General features: G+C 40.4%; 1 protein-coding gene across 1 annotated transcript in view; it reads left to right on the top strand.

Moving 5' to 3' along the window:
- Window positions 1–18607, top strand: part of GDF10 (growth differentiation factor 10) — a 38428-nt gene extending 19821 nt beyond the window's left edge. The window contains exon 3 of the mRNA XM_073597281.1: window positions 13759–18607. Coding sequence (XP_073453382.1) covers window positions 13759–13950 — 192 coding nt within the window. The 3' untranslated portion in view covers window positions 13951–18607. The remainder of the gene's footprint in view (window positions 1–13758) is intronic.
- Window positions 18608–21868: the final 3261 nt, after the last annotated feature.

A 21868-nucleotide genomic window follows, 5' to 3' on the forward strand; every position in this document is an offset into this window, starting at 1 on the left:
TTTAACCAAAAATATGTAGAAGAATATATATCGGCCTAAATGTTGTTTTTTTTTTTTAGATTTTTTTTTTTTTCAATATGTATTATAGCAAAAAGGTAAAAAAATGATTCTTCTTTTTCAAAATTGTCGCTCTTTGTTTATAAAAAAAAAATAAAAACCACAGAGGTGATCAAATACCGCCAAAAGAAAGCTCTATTTGTGGGAAAAAAAGGATGTCTATTTTGTTTGGGTACAGCGTCACGCGGCCGCACAATTGTCAGTTAAAGCGATGCAGTGCTGTATCGCAAAAACTGGCCCGGTCATTAAGGGGGAAAATCCTTCCGGTCCTTAAGTGGTTAAAGTGGCTGGAAACATGAAATGCGGCTATATCTTAATATTCAGTCTGTGCACTGTCTGACCCTACCTGCGGCCTGGCTAAAATCTCCTAGTGGGCTGCAGACCCCTGATTTAGAGCATATCTGCTATCGGAGCATCTGTAAAATAATGTTTGGAAGCTTTTCTGGATGTAGAACAGCACCTCCTAGTGGCTATTTTCTATTAGACATTACCTAGGAAAAGATAAAAGCATCCAAGTTTTGTTTATCTCATCAGTTTTGAAGGGAAGCTTTACACTTGCTAAAAAAAAAAAAAATTGCAACGTATATAACTGCTACATATGCCATTTAGCAATTTAATGTTACTAAAATTACTATTGAATTTTAAACTCCTACGCTATTTGAAAATTAAAAAGATTTTGCTTTTAGAGAGACACAAGCAAGAAATCAAATGACTCAGTTGCAAGGAAGCGGCATTTGGATTTTTCTGGCAGTGTTAAACATACAGTATCTAATGGAAAAGTCATTTTTAATAATATTAAAATACAAATTTGCATGCATAGCATTGGTATGAAATCTTATTTTTTTCTTTATTTCTAAAGTATGATTTTCCTTATCCTATTATAATATGTATTGTATATAAATTACATACAAATGTAATTACAAATATAACTATTTTTGAATAGGATGTTGAGACATAGATGTAGATTTGGCAATGAAAATAAATGTCATGTACTTACAGATTTCAGCCGAACTGTCCATAGGTCACAAATGACCCGCCATCAGGCTTTTGCTACTTTAACACATAACAGACGTTTTGTGCGTTGGTGTCATTCTTTGGCACAAGATGTGCTTTGTTCTTGTAAGTAGATTCATGTATGTCTCAGGGGGCTTCTTCTGTATTTATAGAAGACGTTTATACACAAGGCTTAGACTGCTTGAGGGACTTGTATTCTTAATGGAATTTAAAAGGAGATTTTATTAACTGGCAGCTTTCAAAAACTGTTGAAGGATAACAATAATTTTAAAAGACTGGCTGACAATCGCTTCCCTGGGAATAAAAATGACATCATAGTGCAGACCTATGATTGTGCCTTCACCGCGTTTCTGCTTCAACTGCCTAACTGCTACTAGGCATTGTTCACTGACTGGTACTGTGTGACTCTCCCACTGAAACAATAGAAATGAATAGAATACATGACTCAAGTGGGCCAATATTAAGGGCTCATTCACACGTCCTAAGCGACCATGGTGCGACAAGTTTACCTGCAGCTGGGATACCAGGTTATTCCATGTTATTGCATGTATGCTCACATCCAGTGGTTACCTGTGATTAGGGACAGATGTCCGCCTATGGACGCAATCATTCTGCATCTAGATGTGTGAAAGAGGCCTGAGACTTCCCATTTATAAAACCAGTTTCATGGAAATTCTGTATTGTTCAATTTCATGAGATTCGGAAGATCAGTGAACTTTAAGAACTCTGTCCAGATAGCTGGCCATATAACATGTCCTCTGTAAAATTGTGGAAATTCAATAACCTCCTTCTGTGAAGAAACAAAAACATGTCATGGGGTCTCTGTGTCTCTAACAGTCATAAACATGACAAAATAAATTTAAGGCTACCCTCCCCGTCTCATTGTTTTGCAGCTGTCGGTGCTGGAGATGGATAGGGACCCAGGAATAGTTTAGCTACCACTGAGTCCCTTTGTTCTTAAAGTTAAGAGGAACTGTATATACACTATATTACCAAAAGTATTGGGGCGCCTGCCTTTACACGCACATGAACTTAATGAAATCCCAGTCTTAGACCCCATATGCACTGTTAGATTTTCTGCAGATTTTTGTCTTCAGATTTACCAAAACCATGTAGTGCAAGGGCCTGCCTGATTGCATACAAGTTGAAACTTTTAAGGTTTGACCTCATATCATATGGTTTTGGTAAATCTGAAGACAAAAATCTGCAGAAAATCTAATGGTGTGTTTGGGGTCTTAGTCCGTAGGGTTCAATATTGAGTTGGCCCACCCCTTGCAGCTTCAACTCTTCTGGGAAGGCTGTCCACAAGGTTTAGGAGTGTGTCTATGGAAATGTTTGACCATTTTTCCAGAGCGCATTTGTGAGGTCAGGCACTGATGTTGGACAAGAAGGCCTGGCTCACAGTCTCCGCTCGAATTCATCCCAAAGATGTTCTATCTGGTTGAGGTCAGGACTGTGCAGACCAGTCAAGTTCTTCCACCCCAAACTCATCCATGTCTTTATGGACCTTGCTTTGTACACTGGTCCAAATAATTTGGTGGAGGGGGTATTATGGTGTGAGGTTGTTTTTCAGGGGTTGGGCTTGGCCCTTTAGTTCCAGTGAAGGGAACTGTTAAGCTGTCAGCATACCAAGCCATTTTGGAAAATTGAATGCTCCCAACTAGGGCTGGGAAAAAAATCGATTTAAATCTTGAATCGAGTTGAGAGGTCAAATCGATTCAAAATTTAAGCAAATCGATTTTTTTAGATTTTTTTTTTTTTTTTTACCGCGCCAATCCCGAGGCGCTGCGGGCATGAGTTTTTAGGCGAGGCCGCGGCTTCGGCCTAGTCCGCGGCTACGGCCGGACGCCGCGGACTAGGCCGAAGCTGCGGCCTCGCCTAAAAACTCATGCCCGCAGAGCCTCCGGACCGGCGCGGACACCGCGCCGGGCCTGAAGAGCTGCAGGCAAGGAGTTTTTAGGTGAGGCCGCGGCTTCGGCCTAGTCCGCTAGGCCGGATGCCGCGGACTAGGCCGAAGCCGCGGCCTCGCCTAAAAGCTCGGGACCGGCGCGGTTTCCAAAAAAAAAAAAAAAAAAAAACTCGATTCGAATCGTGAATCGAGTTTTTTTTAAGAGAATCGAAGATTTTTTTTTTTAAGAAAATCTCCCAGCCCTACTCCCAACCCAGACTAAGACTGCAATGCCATTAAAATTCATGTAAAGGCAGGCATCCCAATACTTTTGATAATATATATATATATATATATATATATATATATATATATATATAATATATCACAGTCATGGCACCCCTGCATTTCTGTCAGATAATGCACAACTTCACCCAGAAAATTGTTGCAATTACAAATGTTTAGGCATTCTCATGTTTATTTCTTTTGTTTGTATTGGTATGATGCAAAAAAGTGGAGAAACAAAAAGCCAAATCTGACACATTCCATGCAAAATTCCAAAAATGGACTGCCACCTATTTTCAGAAAAATAAATGAGGCTTTTAAAAAAAAGAATATAGTCCCTACAGTCAAACATGGTGGAGGTTCACTGATGTTTTGGTGTTGCTTTGCTGCTTCAGACCCTGGATGTCTTGACAATGTACATGGCATTATGAAATCTGAAGACTACCAAAGAATTCTGGGGTGCAATGTAGGACCCAGTGTCAAAAAGTTGGGTCTCCTTTAGAGGTTGTGGGTCTTACAGCAGGACAATGACCCAATACACATGGCAAAAAGCACCCAGTAATGGCTTAAGACAAAGCGCTGGAGAGTACTGAACTGGCCAGCAATGAATCCAGATCTAAATCCCATAGAGCACCTGTGGAGAGATCTCAAAACAGCAGTTGGGAAAAGGAACCCTTCCAATCTGAGACCTGGAGCAGTTGGCGAAGAAGAAAGGTCCAAAATTCTAGTAGAGACATGTAAAAAAATCAGTGATGGTTAGTGCTACCAAATATTAAATTGAGGGTGCCAATAATTTTGTAAATGTTTGGAGTTTTGCATGGAGTGTGCCCGATTTGGCCAATATTTTTGCCCATGACTGTATGTATGTATGTGTGTGTGTGTGTGTGTGTGTGTGTGGGTGTGGGTGTGGGTGGATATATATATATATATCCACCCACACCCACACCCACACACACACACACACACAGTATCTCACTTTTGTTGTCAGCGGCTTAGACATTAATGGCTGTGTGTTGAGTTATTTTGAGGGGACAGCAAATTTACACTGTTATACAAGCTGTACACTCACTACTTTACATTGTAGCAAAGTGTAATTTCTTCAGTGTTGTCACATGAAAAGATATACCGTATATACTCCAGTATAAGTCGATCCAAGTATAAGTCGAGGCTCTAATTTACTACAAAAAAATGGGAAAAACTTAGTGACCCGAGTATAAGACGAGGGTGAGAAGTGCACAGCTACTGTAAGTGGAAAAGAGGGTCAACAATGCCCATCTGCATGCCTAACTGTGCCCATTTGCATGCCTCACTGTGCCCATTTGCAGTCGTAGGTCCCCGAACTTCAAACTCGGTAGTTAAGGGTTCCTAGATGCCCCTTAGCTGCAGCCAAAATTTGGGGTCTCTGAACCCAAAGGGTCCCGAAATGACATTTCTGCAGATGGACACAGTTGACTGAATTTGGGGCCCCGTATGTCGAGGCCACTTAGTTCTAGGAACTCCAAATTTGGTGTGCAAACCCAGTGGAACTAGCACCATAAAATATCCAAAGCTGGGGTTTCTAGCATCAAGTGGCCCCGAGATACAGGCCCCCAAAAATCGGTTCAGAAAATGTCAAGCACTTTTCTGCAGCAGAGAATGACATTTTCCGAACCGGATTTGGGGCCCCGTATCTCAGGACCACTTGGTATTAGGAACCCAGCTTTGGATATGTTATGGTTCCACTGGGTTTGCACACCAAATTTGGGGTTCCTAGCACAAAGTGGCCCTGAGATACGGGGCCCCAAATTCGGTTCGGAAAATGAATTTTTTTGCTGCAGAAAAGTGCTTGACTCGAGTATAAGTCGAGGGAGGCACTTTCAGCACAAAAAAATGTGTACCCGAGTATATACGGTAATAAAATATTTACAAAAATGTGAGGGGTGTACTCACTTGTGAGATACTGCATTTACAGGGCTTTCTCTCTTAGAGAATATGTGCTGGAACTCAACCATGACCCCCCCCCCCGAACTGCATGTATGGTGGGTATGGCTAAACTGGACTGGCAGGGCCTTAAAGGGGCATTAAATACCAGGAAAGCTTTACATACAGAGTGCAGAGTTCAGGGTTATGCTGCGCATATAATGCAGATTTCAATAGTGCACTACATACAAATTTCAGAGTTCAGGGGTGCGCTATGAAAAGGTTGCAGAGTCCAGGTCTATTTCACAGCTCTTTACCTCTGCATCCCCCATCCACATCTCCCTTCTATCCCTCCTCCTGACCTCTGCACAAATTGCCCCTCCCCAATTAAAATCTACCCCATCTTCCATGTGCCTCATCTTTGTTGATATATAAGGCTGAACCACTTGCTCTTGTATTTTCCAGCATACTGTGAGTGGCTCAGCCTCTTGCACTTGCAGTCATCATCCACCAAGGGCATCGGCATCTAGCCACCAGGTGAAAGATGGTGATCATGGAGGGTCAGCCTGCCATACAACGCCCCCCTCCTGCCCATGACCATCCGCACTGCACCCAGGGCATGTGCATTTACAAGTGCAGGGCAGGGATAGATGTGTTTGAGCTTCTAGAAGAGGTTAGCTGTGACTTGTGAAGTGAGAGTGTGGAGCAGAGGGCTACATCCGGAAGTGGCTGGACAAAGCCACATTCCGGCTGAAAAAAGCCATATACGGGGGGGGGGGGGGGGGGGGATATTTAATCCCCTACAGATTATGTACAAAATAAAATGAAGGGCCTATCATTGTTATCATAGATGTATTTACAATGACAGAGACAGAATATAAACCAAAAATCCAGAAAAAACACATGAGGCAAATGTTATAAATTGAGTTGCAGGTCATTGGATAAAATAAGTATTTTATCCCCTACCAACTAACAATAATTCTGGCTCCCACAGACTGGCTACAGTATGTGCTCATGTGGTACACAGATTAGTCCTGTCAATTTAAGAAGATGCTCCTAACGGCAACTCTTTCTTCCATTCAAACCACGATCATGGGCAAGACCAAGGAGCTGTCAAAGGATGTCAGGGACAAGATTGTAGACCTGCACAAGGCTGGAATGGGCTACATCAGCAAGAAGCTTGATGAAATGAAATGAAAGAAATACAAAATAACCATCAATCACCCTCGGTCTGGAGCTCCATGCAAGATTTTGTTTCATGGGGTAAGGATGATCATGAGAAAAGTGAGGGATCAACCCAGAACTACACGGGAGGAGCTTGTGAATTATGTCAAAGCAGTTGGGACCACAATCGCCCTAAAAAAACATTGGTAACACAATAATGGATTCAAATCCTGCAGCACCCGCAAGGTCCCCCTCCCCAAGAAAGCACATGCACAGCCCCATCTGAAGTTTGCCAATGAACATCTAAATGATTCAGAGAAGGATTGGGAGAAAGTGCTGTGGTCAGATGAGACCTAAATTGAGCTCTTTGGCATGAACTCGACTCGTCGTGTTTGGAGGAGGAAAAATGCTGACTATGACCCTAAGAACACCATCCCTACAGTCAAGCACAGAGGTGGAAACATTATGCTTTGAGGCTGTTTCTCTGCTAAAGGTACAGACCAACTTTGTCGCATTGAGGGGCCAATGGACGGAGGCATGTATTGTAAAATCTTGGATAAGAACCTTTTTCCCTCAGCCAGAACATTGGAGATGGGTCGTGGATGGGTCTTCCAGCATGACAGTGACCCAAAACATACTGCCAAGGCAACAAAGGAGTGGCTCAAGAAGATGTACATTAAGGTAATGAAGTCTCCAGACCTTAATAACACTTTGAGTTCTCAAGCGACAGCCAAGAAACCTTAAGGATTTAGAGAAGATCTGTAAAGAAGCATGGACCAAAATCCCTCCTGAGATGTATGCAAACCTCGTAACCAACAAGAAATGTCTTACCTCTGTGCTTGCCAACAAGGGTTTCTCCACCAAGTACTAAGTCATGTTTTGCTTGGGGATTAAATACTTATTTTACTCACTGAACTGCAACTCAATTTATAACATTTGTATCATAGGCATTGGCATAGTTCAGGGCTCACATTAGGAGACAGGTGTGCTCCATTCAGGGGACAGGTGTGCTCCACCCAATAACCAAGAGGTCTCAGGCTAGGACACAGAAGGGCTTCATACAGATGCCGGGAGATTCCCCAATTGAGAGGTGAGGGTGTGGGTCAATGCAGCAGGGAGCTATGGAGTGGTACACAGAGGATGCATGAAAAAGGTGCATGGACTGAAGTTGAGCACAGTAGGTACTGTTAACCGGTCCAAGGGACCAACTCATAGGTTTGAAGTTGAGGTCTGAGCAACACACAACTGAGAGCATACAACTGAGCATACAGCAGCAAACATCAAATATCGACACAGTTCAGTTACATTAAAAAATTGTAAGTGTAGCTTAATCGGCCAAACAGATGTAATTTGCCAACATAGTACGTTTGGTAAACAAGATCAGAAAGACTGTCCGAGCCCTGAGAGTGGTTATGGTTAGTGTTCATTTATATGCGGCTCAGAGAGTCCCCTATTTTATTGATATTACATGGAGCGGAGAGGGGTTAAGAACAACGTAGAGGAAGGAAGGACAGGGGGAATATAAAACTGGCCATACACTGATTGAATTTTCCTATTCTGTTTACAAAAATTAAAAAAACAGAATCTAACAGATTCCTCCATCCATGCAATGCAGTGCAGATAGACGAATCTGCATTGCCAGCTATTATATACATGGGGGATTCCTTCCTGAGGCAATCAGATATTCCCTGGATAAACTCTACCTTGAAATATTAGTATCCAATTATATTATATGCATTTAGGATGACCTTAAAGTGAATAACTCCCACCCCCATCAAATGATTCTCTGCAGCTATTACCTTTTGTACCACCACCCCTCCCTTTAGAATGTAAGCTCTATGAGCAGGGCCCTCCTGTACCTTTTGTATTAAACTGTACTGTAATTGTGTTGTCCCCCCTATACATTGTAAAGCGCTGCATAAACTGTTGACGCTATATAAATCGTGAATAATAATAACTCAACACCAAGTTCACTAAATGGACCACTAATGTATTTATACATGTTGATCATATCCCCCTTAATCTCCTCTTCTCAAGAGAGAATACATTCAGTTCCCCTAATCTTTACTCATAGCTGAGATCCTCCATGCACCTTATCAGTTTGGTTGCCCTTCTCTACAGTTTCTCCAGTTCCTCGATATCCGTTTTTATGAACTGGTGCCCAGAACTGAACTGCCTATTCCAGTTGAGGTCTTGCTAATGATTTGTACAGGGGCAAAATGATATCTCTGTCTCTGGAGTCTATACTTCTCTTACATAGTCCAACCTAGGTGTGTGATTTTATGTCAGTATTACATTTTATATCTCTCTATGTTGTGGTCGTTCAGGTGCTAATGCCTGTGGAAGGGAATTCCTTACCACTCTAATGCCCTGTACACACGATGGGATTTTCCGATGGAAAATGTGATAGGACTTTGTCGTCGGAAATTCCGACCGTGTGTGGGCTCCATCACACATTTTCCATAGGAATTTCCGACACACAAAGTTTGAGAGCAGGCCATAAAATTTTCCGACAACAAAATCCGTTGTCGGAAATTCCGATCGTGTGTACACAAATCCGACGCACAAAGTGCCACGCATGCTCAGAATAAATTAAGAGACGAAAGCTATTGGCCACTGCCCCATTTATAGTCCCGACATACGTGTTTTACGTCACCACGTTCAGAACGATCGGATTTTCCGACAACTTTGTGCGACCTTGTGTATGCAAGACAAGTTTGAGCTAACATCCGTCCGAAAAAATCCTAGGATTTTGTGGTTGGAATGTCCGATCAATGTCCGACCGTGTGTACAGGCATTACAGTAAAGAACCCTCTACGCAGATTAAGGTTAAACCGCTTTTCTTGTAATTTTAGTTAATGGCCGCGTGTCTTATTAAATTCCCTTATGCAGACAAGTTTTATCCCTATTGTGGGGTCACCAGTACGGTATTTGTACATTTGAAATCATATCCCCTCTCAAGCATCTCTTATCCAGAGAGAAAAAGTTCAGTGCTCGTAACCTTTCCTCATAACTAATGTCCTCCAGTCCCTTTTATTAGTTTTGTTGGACTCTCTCCAGTTCCAGCACATTGAGGACTGGACAGCATACTCCAGGTGCGGCCTGACCAGAGTCTTGTAGAGTGGGAGAATTATCTTTTTATCTCTGGAGTCAGTCCCCTTTTTATTGCATGCCAATATTCAGTTTGCTTTGCTTGCAGCAACTTGGCATTGAATGCCATTGCTTAGCCTGTCATCTACTAGGACCCCTAGGTCCTTTTCCATCCTAGATTCCCCCAGAGGATCTCCCCCTAGCGTGTAGATTGCATTTGTTAAACCTCATTGGCGGCACAGTGGTGTAGTGAGTAGCACTTTTGCCTAGCAGTAAGAAGGGTCGCTGGTTTAAATCTCAACCATGACACTACCTGCCTGGAGTTTGCATGTTCTCCCTGTGCCTGCGTGGGTTTCCACCGGGTACTCCGGTTTCCTCCCACACTCCAAAGACATGCTGGTAGGTTAATTGGATCCTGTCTAAATTGTCCCTAGTATGTATGAATGTGAGTTAGGGACCTTAGATTGTAAGCTCCTTGAGGGTAGGGACTGATGTGAATGTACACTGTATATGTAAAGCGTTGCATAAATTGACGGCGCTATATAAGTAACTGAAATAAACAAAAAAATAAAATAAAAAAATTTGCCATGCAATTGTCCACCCCATTAATTTGTTCAGATATTCTTGCGAGGTTTCCACATCCTGCAGAGAAATTATTGCCCTGCTTAATATCGTCCGCAAATACAGAAATTTAACTGTTTATCCCATCCTCCAGGTCGTTTATGAATAAATTAAATAGGATTGGTCCCAGGACAAAACCCTGGGGGACCTCACTTTTCACCTCTGACGATTCTGAGTACTCCCCATTTATCACTACCCTCTAAACCCGTCCCTGCAGGCAGTTTTCAATCCATGTACTCACCCTATGGTCCATGCCAACTAACCTTACTTTGTACATTAAACCTTTATTGGGAACTGTATTGAATGCTTTTGCAAAATCAAGATACACCACGTCTACGGACCTTCCTTTATCTAGATGGCAACTCACCTCCTCATAGAAGGTAATAGATTGGTTTTGACAAGAATGATTCTTCATGAATCCATGCTGATTACTGCTAATGTTACCGTTGTCATTACTAAAATCTTGTATATATTCCCTTATCATCCCTCCAAGAGCTTGCATACAATTGATGTTAGGCCAACTGGTCAGGGAATTTTTAATACAAGAAAGGATTTTGCTTGCTTTGGAAACTGCAACTTGGCATTGCATGCCATTATTAAGCTTATGATCTACCAGAACACCAAATCCTCCTCCACCACTGACTCCCCCAGCTGTTCTCTTCCTAGTTTGTAAGATGCATGCATGTTTCTAGCCCCCAAACACATAACTTTACATTTATCAACATTAAACCTCATTTGCCACACAGTTGCTCAATGAACAGTGCATTGAGGTCACCTTGTAAATTGGAGACATCCTGTAAGGATGTTATTTCACTGCATAGCTTAGTGTCATCTGCAAACACTGAAATGGTACTTTTAATCCCAGACTACCGTATATAATTTATAAATATATTAAAACGTAAGGGTCCTAGCACTGAACCTTAGGGTACACCACTAATAACCAGAGTATAATTAACCACTGCTCTCTGGATTTGGTCTTTTAGCCAATTTTCTATCCATTTACAAACTGATTTTCCAAGCTTGTAGACGTTACCTTACACATTGACACAGTTCCCCACACACAGCTAAACGCTTTGGCAAAATCTAAATATACTATGTCCACAGCCACTCCTTTGTTCAAGGTTTTGCTCACCTCTTAATAAAAAGAAATCAGATTTGTTTGACAACTTCTGTCTTTCATGAATCCATGCTGTCTGTTCTTAAAATATTTTTTTTCCAGCAAGAACTTATCTATGTGGTCTTTTATTAAACTCTCCAGCATCTTCCCAACTATAGAAGGTAAACTAACAGGTCTATAGTTACTTGGCAAAGACTTTGATCCCTTTTTAAATATAGGCACCACATTGGCCCTACCCCAATCCAGTGGTACTATGCCAGTCATTAAAGAGTCCCTAAAAATTTGAAACAATGGCATTGAAATGACAGAGCTCAATTCTTTTAGGATCTGTGGGTGTATGCCATCTGGTCCAGGTGCTTTATTCACCTTTATTCTGTCTAAATATTTCTGGACCATATAAATTTTGAGCCATAGTGGTTCATTTGAGGCTGTATCAATTTCATCCCCATTATAGACATGAGCTCCTCCATGCTGAAGAATGTAGTTACCGTAATACATTGCCTTCTCTTTGTCCCCAGCCACTGGTGGCTGTCAGGATACCAAAACAGCATCTGCATCTGATTGACTGCAGGTGCTGTTGTGATGACCACTTTTCCCGTCAGCTCCTTTTATTTTTTTATCTAAGGATGTTGGAGGGGGAAGACAGAGCCACCCACACAGCAAATTTTGGCCAGCTTGACAGGGATAGGAAAGTTGGGGGAAAAAAAAAGAGTGCACTGATTAGGTAAATAAAGAAGACTAAAGAAGAGGAAGAAAGAGTTAGTGAAGAGCTAGAAAACAGTGTCAGAGAAAAGTAAAACCAAGTGTAACAGGCGGTTGAATAAGCTCAGGCCCTTCGCCCCAAATTCCAGAATATGAATTGCTACAATGTTTTTGTACGCAGACGAGAATCTAAATTGATGCCAGTAGCACCAGGTCTTTCGAAAGAAGAGGAACTATAGTTTTATATGCTTTTATACAGTATATGCAGGTTAGAGAGAACAGCTTGTTCCTATTTATCTTGTTTCTATGTTTGTTCATGGTGAGGCTCTATTTCCTGTTTATTAGTGCTGTGCAGTGATTATTTCTATCAGACAGGGCTTGTACAATTGGCTGCATAATAAATAATGTGCATACCAATATAGTCTTGGTAGTCAGAAACCATGTTGCCATTTCTAGGGTTTAGGTCATGCAACAGAACTTGGGAGCAGTATTTTTTGGGGAAGAAAGAGGTCTTTTTAACCTCAGAATGATAATGGTATTTGACTTGCTAGAATGTGCCTTCATTCAAGTAGTGTGAACATAGACACTAAAAAGTCTATATATCAAGCGTTCGCTTTGTGTATGTCTTAAACATTCGTACAGGCACCACAACTGTCTGTTGTAATGTTTGTCATAAGATTATCTCCTCTAATCATCAGCCCCATGCATTGGCCATAATGCAGTATATTTTGAGGTATTTCGAAATATCAGTAATATCAGGAATTGTGATGGTATTTACATGTTACCTAGGTTTGTCACCTATGTACACATGGTGAGGGGCTCCAGGGTTTATGTCTGAAATGGGTAAAGACATTTTGTTTTCTCAAGATCAAGATTATTCTTGATAAGTCCTGTCCTTGATCCTGGAGCCCAGAGGGCTTGTAGAGATTTGGATGAGATAAAGCCCCATTTTGAGGCCCATAACGTACGTAGTAGCCAGACCTCATCTCTAGTCTGCTGCTGAGTGAAAAGGCTTACTGCTGACAGAACACTAAAAGCTACAACGGTTTGTTTAGAAAAACCCATTGGGGGCACCCAGTTAATAAGGAACTGACATTAGTTTAGGTACCCTGCACAACAGGGGATTTACGTTTCCCTGCTCTATCAAAACTAAAGTAAAAAAAATGTATCTATAGATACTTTAATGTTCCCTCAGTTTGGTGAACCATGCCAAAGAATGTTAATCTGCACACGTTTGGTGAATGGGACATAAGCTCTTGAATTGATGTATATTGTAATAAACATCAGGTTTGAATGCTTAAAAGAGACCTTGTCACTGCTACTTTAGGGTTGCTAGCTGCTAATAGCCCATGCCCCTCAAACAATCACATTGCTTTGCTAACTGCTACAGGAGTCCACCCTGGGTAAGCTTTGATGCCCTATGGTGTCAAAGCTTATCAGAGTGGATGACATCACTGCCTTTTCCCAGGTAATGAACTCTGGGTGGGTATTGAGTGGTACCTAATACACAGCCAATGTGTTTGGGGAGGAAAGGCCTTCCCATGTGACAGCGTTTCTGCCTGGGGATTGGCTGCTAGCATAATCTCCTATATCCAGGAGCTACGCACAATTAGAGTAACTGGGTTTTGATTGAGTGGGAAGTGTTGATGGATGTGTATCACTTTCTTGGGGAAGGGGTTGCTATCAGCAGACACTGCATTTTTCATTAAATGGACAAAGTAGCAGTATCTTTTTGACAGTTGCAATGGTTACTGTTTATCTATACTGTATTTTATTATTACACCTTTGGTGCCTGATGTGTTAATCAATTTGTTCACTGCTCACTTCAGTGAAGTCTATTGTTAGACAGTTTTTTATTCAAGAACATTGGAATTTCACTAGCAGATATACTCTGATCCTTCTGTTTTATTTTTCCCAACAGGTTGTCCGACCTTCAAACCATGCAACCATTCAGAGCATTGTCAAGGCTGTAGGGATAATACCTGGAGTCCCAGAGCCCTGTTGTACACCTGACAAAATGAGTTCTCTCAGTGTTCTTTTCTTGGATGAAAGCCGAAATGTGGTGTTGAAAATCTACCCCAACATGTCTGTAGAGAGTTGCTCCTGCAGATAATCAACCAAGAAACCTATGTACAATCTTCTATTGCCAGCAGGTCATGGACAGTTGGGGCCTGTATTCTAGTCATTGGCTGCCCTACATCAACCCTTCTGAACAAGGATTGCTAGGGGATAAACAATTACAGGAACATTCCAGGCAAAAACATTTAAATACATTCATGTGCCACTGGACACAAAGTTCTTGGTCAGTAATTTTGTGGTATAAGAGCAGAGACTAGTCCATTCTCACTGAAGAAGCATGTATCTGGATGTGGATTTTTCTTGACTGGTTTCAAATCATTTAATTGTGTTAGGTCATTGAGATTTATGATTGTAAGTGATTATGAAAGCTAAAAAAAATAATAAAAGTACAATAAACTGCATGTAACTGCACATCGCAGTTACTTTTATTTTATTTTTTAGTATCATTATCATTTATGTGTACTTCTCACCATAAAAGTGGAAATTCAAATCAAGTATACATAGCTTAGAAGAGTTGTGAAATAATGCATAGTTGGTTGCAAGGGGAGTGATGATGCAATCAGAGCTGCAAGGTGTCCTCCGTAGTGTCCATTTTGGACAGCTCTGAAGCTGACAGTTTTACAGCGTAACATAAACATTGGGGTAAAAAAGAGGGGGTCTAACAACAGACAAGGTGGACCCTGTAGAGAAGTACTTGCCAGAAAGCCACCTAATAGCTAGTGAGAAGAAGAGAATCCTTTATTGTCAGATTATGTTGCTTGCTTATTATTAAGTGTTTGACATTTGTACAATGCAGAATATAGAAGTCATTAAAACATTTGGCTTTGCAAAAATGTCAAAATAAATTTACAGTTAATATCACACAGCTTCTTTAACTCTTAAAGCCTAACTTCAGGCGGTTTTAATAAAAATAAATCGACCCTTTCCCAGCAATAATAGAACACTCAACAATTAAATTAAAGGAGAATTAACTTGGAAAATAAACCTATTTACCATTTTTTTCTGTCTAAGTGCAGAACTAAAGGTTTAATATTTTGCTGCATTGATGTTATATATATATATATATATATATATATATATATATATATATATATAAAATTGTAGGAAAATTTTGATTAAAGTATTGATAAAAGGGAAACAATTTTTCTATTATTAACTATGGAATTTAGACCATTTTTTTTACCATTATTAAACTTAGTATTTAAATCTATTAGATAAAATATTAAATGAATGTCATTTTATTTAATTAGAAAAATAATTCATAGTCTTAAATATATGTAGTCTCCTTTTTTTTTTTTTTTTTTTACTGTTTACAGGATAGCTTTCACAGATATCAATATTAATACATATGTTGCCTAGCATATTAAAATAGAGCTTCTGATCTTCCTATCTGTAAAATATATACATTTTGTCAGGTTACATAGTCTCAGAAACTGCGTGATAGGCAGTACCAAACAATACAAGGCACTTTAGAATAATTTTTTTTTTCAATTGAAATTTAATAGTTATTGAGCTTATTTGGACTTATTTAGTAAATCTATAAGTGACATTGAAAGCGCAGTTACCCACAGCAGCCATCAACTAGCCAAATCGAAATGGTTGTTAAAGGTGACCGACAGTGTTATAATGTGCGACTGTGACTAGAGAGCATGTTAGCGTCTTCCTATTGTGCAAAAAAAGTAGAAAAACCTGTTAGTTAATTTGAATACAAATGGGTCAATTACATTAATATTTTCTTTTTTAAATAATATATTAAATTGTATTTAGCCTGGAATTTATCTTTAAACTGGAATTCCAGGCTATACCTAAATCTTAAAAATCCCCCTATGCTTACTAATCTGTGTAAGAAAGATGTGCATACTTACCTATTTTAATGCCGCTCTGGTTTAGGCATATGATCTCCCTGTGTCAGCCAGTGGTGGCTGCAGGGGAGAGGACAATGACTGAGAATACCTGGGAGCGGCGACATTGTCAGTTGTTGGCGATCCCTCCTCTCCCCTACTGACTGACACATGGAAGCAGGATCATATGTTTGGACTGAAGAAAGCTGAAAATAGGTAAGTATATACAGGATATCTTACTTACACAGGTTAGTCAGCATAGGAGGGGGAGGGAGCATACTAAAAATTTGTTTGGTATGGCATGACATTCCAATTTAAAGTAAACCTGTGTTCAGTACAGGTTCACTTCACTTTTTTTCTGAATACAGCACCCAACACATTAGTTATGTAAAATGGTGTGTACCCCATTACCTGCAGGTGGCCGCTTCTGGTAAAAAATTTCCATGCAGTGTCACCTTCATAGCCGCTGAATACTGCCCTGAGAAGCTATCTTCCAATGCTGTATGGCTTAACAGCCGCGACTGCTGCTGAGAAAAGTTGCACTGCTCTCCCATGCCCTTCTGCCTTATCCACTATTTATGTTGCATGTGTTACTACACTCCCACAATGCGTTCTGTGAATAGAGGAGGAGCGGTTGAATGACAAGATCTCCAGTGCCCATTCACTGAATGGGATGCATTGTGTGACAATAGTAATATGAGCAATATGAATGGCAGAGAGGGCAGAAGAGGGTGGGCAAGTAGCGCAGCTTTTCTCAGTAGCAGCAGCTGATATTAAAGTGATTGTAAACTATCACCTTGTAAAACGGCACATTCAGTTTAAAATAGAAATGAAAGGCAAAACATTTTTGTATAATTATAAAACAAAACATAATAAATACCCTTTTCCCCTTTTTTTATGATTGATCACATTCTCTCTGTTCTCATTTGCATAAGAGCTGGGGGGAGGAGAAGCAGCAGCACACTGAGCTTCACAGTGAATGGCTGTGCAGCGGTGCATGTCAGGACAAGTCTGGTCATTGGAGGAGAGCACACTAAGTTCCCAGCATAGCTAGAGAACTGACCACAGTTTGTTCTACTGCTTAGTGTGGTCAGTTTTTAATAGGAAGGGGACTGGCACCAGGGATTTCACATAAAAGAAACCATACAAAAAGAAAAGGATACTTTCTCAAACAAGTACATGGTACAGCAGGCACATATCAGGAATATGATGTGTTTGGATAGCAAACACTTTAATTCTTACACCAGCAAAGGACAGGGTTTTGAATCTTGTGCCTGGGTTTCAGGCGGACTGAATCCCAGACACATTATTTAGACCAGGGGTTGGCTCCCCAAGTAACCCAGATAGTCACACAAAAAAGCAGCTGTGGACGGCTGTCTGGGGGTAGGTCCGGCATCACAGGGGGGGCAGGGGGATGCAAAAGCAATTTGGTCACACCCACTGTTCGCTGCAGCATTCTATGCACACCGCATTACTACTCTCCTTGGGGCACCCATAGGTGTCCCAGACTGCTAAAGTGTTTAGGATTTTTATTTTATTTTCTGCTGTCTGTTTTTCCACTGGTGAATTTTTCCTTCATTTCCTGTTTAGGTGACAGGTCTCAAAAAAACGCTTTGGCTGGAGTTAGCTATTGAAGCCCAACTGAACTTTAACTTTAGATCAGTTAAATACATTCCAGGTAAATCAAAACAAAAGCTGTACATTTTTTTTTCTAAATGCAGCCACAGCATGAATAATTAGCCTGTCCTCTGCCAAGATGTTGGAGAGAAAAAACTCTTGTCCTCTGCTGAAGAAGTGGTCTCTCTGCAGAGGTCTGCCACACCTCCTGCTCAGTTGGAACAATAGTCCTGTAATCAGTATAGCTCATGCTTTCTTCTGATTGCAAAGCTATAGCTCTGACTCTGTGGGAGGTGTCACCAACTATAAGCCTTTTCACATCTCTTTAAAGCACTTTGAATTCACTTAGCTGATTTAAACTGGAAGTAAAGTACAGGCAAAGTACAGGTTCACTTTAACTGACTTAGTTTCAAAAAAAGTCAAAACATTAATAAGAATTACAGGGATTATTGGAATGGTGAGGGAACACTGGTGGTAAGCATTGCCAATTTGGGGTGCCTGCTGCACAGCCTGGCAGATAGTTACATAGTTGGGGAAAAAAAGGCACAAGTCCATCTGGTTCAACCAATAGAAACATTTTTCTTAAAACCTCCATATACACTATCCTATACCCATAATTCATGCAGAGGAGGAGGTAATTGAGTAAATGTGCAGAATGAATGCTACAAGTCACAGCATTATTAGACTTTGATGACATTAATATAATTTTAGAACAAACAGAGTAATCATGGACAAGAAGATGACTGTAGAGTATTCAGACTGCCACTTAACCACAATTGATAAAATTGTCAAGATATATTTGGCAATGTTGGTTGACAATTACAAAAAAAGTTTGGAAATAATGTGTTTATTTGAACGTGTTTCTTTCTTTCCATGTGCCGATCTTTGCCATTTTATAATATCAACATAATATCAGATTTTTATCTTTGTAACACTAATGGTCGTATAAAATTTTCAGAACTGCCTAATTGACTTTTATGAAAACTTCCAGTAAGGTTATTAAATGTATAGACATTCAAATTATTAAGATAAACCCCTCTACTTTGTAAAATAAATCTCATAGCAATCCTTATTTTTCCTTCCAGCACCCCCTTAAAAGGAATTAGAGCTTTTGTACAAACGTTCTTTATTTATTATGGTCTGAAATAAAAAAATATTTGAAAAAAACTTTTTTCCTCTTCCAGTTAGGTAAATCTGAAATGCTGCATATAAAAATTATATATATTAATATTATATATTGTCACACTTGTGTCTCCTTACATTCTGTTGTTAAAATCCCATTGTTAACAGTGTTTAATAGCTCAAGCAGAAATTTACACCTGAAAATGAACGAGTCAGAGCAGTGACTCCCAGAAGCTTCAATCAGAGTGTATAAAAGGTCTTGTGTGCATGTGTGTGTGTGTATATGTATATGTGTGTGTGTGTGTATATATATATATATATATATATATATATATATATATATATATATATATACGCAGTATCTCACAAAAGTGAGTACACCCCTCACATTTTTGTAAATATTTTATTATATCTTTTCATGTGAGAACACTGAAGAAATTACACTTTGCTACAATGTAAAGTAGTGAGTGTACAGCTTGTATAACAGTGTAAATTTGCTGTCCCCTCAGAATAACTCAACACACAGCCATTAATGTCTAAACCACTGGCAACAAAAGTGAGTACACCCCTGAGTAAAAATGTCCAAATTGGGCCCAATTAGCCATTTTCCCTCCCCGGTGTCATGTGACTCGTTAAGGTTACAAGGTCTCAGGCGTGAATGGGGAGCAGGTGTGTTAAATTTGGTGTTATTGCTCTCACTCTTTCATACTGGTCACTGGAAGTTCAACATGGCACCTCATGGCAAAGAACTTTCTGAGGATCTGAAAAAAAGAATTGTTGCTCTACGTGAAGATGGCCTACGCTATAAGAAGATTGCCCAGACCCTGAAACTGAGCTGCAGCACGGTGGCCAAGACCATACAGTGGTTTAACAGGACAGGTTCCACTCAGAACAGGCCTCTCCATGGTCAACCAAAGAAGTTGAGTGTACGTGCTCAGCGGCATATCCAGAGGGTATCTTTGGAAAATACACGTATGAATGCTGTCAGCATTGCTGCAGAGGTTGAAGGGGTGGGGTGTCAGCTTGTAAGTGCTCAGACCATATGCCGCACACTGCATCAAATTGGTCTGTATGGTTGTCTTCCCAGAAAGAAGGCTCTTCTAAAGATGATGCACAAGAAAGCCCGCAAACAGTTTGCTGAAGACAAGCAGACTAAGGACATGGATTACTGGAACCATGTCCTGTGGTCTGATGAGACCAAGATAAACATATTTGGTTCAGATTGTGTCAAGAGTGTGGGGGTAACCAGGTGAGGAGTACAAAGACGAGTGTATCTTGCCTACAGTCAACCATGGTGGTGGTCTGGGGCTGTATGAGTGCTACCAGCACTGGGGAGCTACAGTTCATTGAGGGAACCATGAATGCCAACATGTACTGTGACATACAGAAGCCGAGCATGATCTCTTTGCTTTGGTGACAGGGCCGCAGGGCAGTATTCCAACGTGATAACGATCCCAAACACACCTCCAAGATGACCACTGCCTTGCTAAAGAATCTGAGGGTAAAGGTGATTGAGCATCTGTGGGGCATCCTCAAACAGAAGGTGGAGGAGCGCAAGGTCTCTAACATCCCCCAGCTCTGTAATGTCATCATGGAGGAGTGGAAGAGGACTCCAGTGGCAACTCTGATTTGTGAAGCTCTGATAAACTCCATGCCCAAGAGGGTTTAGGCAGTGCTGGAAAATAATGGTGGCCACACAAAATATTGACACTTTGGGCCCAACTTGGACATTTTCACTTAGGGGTGTACTCACTTTTGTTAACATTTTGAGGGTACAGCAAATTTACACTGTTATACAAGCTGTACACTCATTACTTTACGTTGTAGCAAATTGTAATTTCTTCAGTGTTGTCACATGAAAAGATATAATAAAATATTTACAAAAATGTGAGGGGTGTATGAGATGATTTTTATATAGAGAGAGCGAGAGAGAGAGATTGCTGTGAATGATTGATAAGATATAAGATTTAAGGCTGTTATTTAAAGAGGTTGTTTACTTTGGAAAAAAAAAAAAATTCAGCAGCCACAAATCCTGGGATACAGTGCCATCCACATCCTCCTGTGGCAGGAGGAGGACTTAAAGAGGAACTTCTCCTTTTGCGGGGAGTTCCGATTTAAGTACATGCATTTTAAATTATTTTGTTTATGTTGTCCTCTTATATTTACACCCAACTGTGGGACAGACCTGGTCAGCACTTGGTAGGGGGGTTTTGATCCATACCAAGCACTCTCTCAAAAATGGAGCTGAAGTGGTACACTAATTAGCTCGGTTCACGTGTGTTCGATTAGAGGGTAGTGCATTATGGCTGCCTGAACGTTTTGTGTTTCACTTGACCTATGGGACAGGCAAGAGAGCGCCCTGGAATGATTCTAGTTTTGTAGAGCAAGAAAGGCACAATGCAGTCAAACACAACTGCATGCTTATTCAAAGCTGTCTGTCCTTCATAAGTTTTGGGTCTTAAAGGGAATGCTGTGGAGAGAAAGAGGATTGGTGTAAATTTATGTCACACCATGGTAGGGTAGGGTAGGGTTTTTTTTTCTTTGTCAAACCCAGACTGTTGTAAAATACTGTGTTATTAGACCAGTTTGTGAGGAAGGTCTAATGTCTATAGCCAAATATACACATATTTGCCATGCCAGTGATTGCTTTCTAAGGGTTTCAGCTGTTCCTCAGTAATAATATATTGACCTATTGGTTGGTGTGATTCCCCACAAACCTATTGGGGGTCCCAGCAATATATAAAACCTACTTTGCTCCCCAAAATTGCACTCCTCCATTTTTATTATCCATACTGTAAAAAAAAGTTCCAAAATAAGTTGTAAGGCTTCCTCTTAGCTAACCTGGCACATAGGTGGTACTGCAAAGTCAAGAGATCTCTTCAAAGGGTGAAATAAGGTGGTGGGTGATTCAGTCTGCCAACAACCACCCAACACCAAAACATTGGTTGAATCAACAGACCCAAATAGTTCCGGAAGTTGTTTTCTTTGTTAATGTAGATAAAGTCCACTGTGCCTCATCGCTTTGAGAATGTAATTTATATGTTGGAATCTCAAGTAATATGTGTATGAGATATTTTTATATTAAATAACTTTAAAAATATATTTTTTGTTTGACCTTTAATTAAAAATACACAATTTTTCAATGCAGTCTTACTTTTATCTCTGGTATTCTATCTCTATGAGACATACTGTTTATTAGCCTGCCCACACTAAACTTTAGTCAGAAGCCCCATTAATGTTTTTATATAAGTTCATGTAGAATTCTCTTTAATTCTTGGTGTAAGGACAAGGGCTACTAGTATCACCGAGGCTCTTTTATTTCAAGCTGAGCACCAGTTTGACAGCCCAATTGGGATAAAAAATTACTTTATA

Source organism: Aquarana catesbeiana, linkage group LG08 (genome assembly GCF_042186555.1).
Source record: "Aquarana catesbeiana isolate 2022-GZ linkage group LG08, ASM4218655v1, whole genome shotgun sequence".
Taxonomy (NCBI): domain Eukaryota; kingdom Metazoa; phylum Chordata; class Amphibia; order Anura; family Ranidae; genus Aquarana; species Aquarana catesbeiana.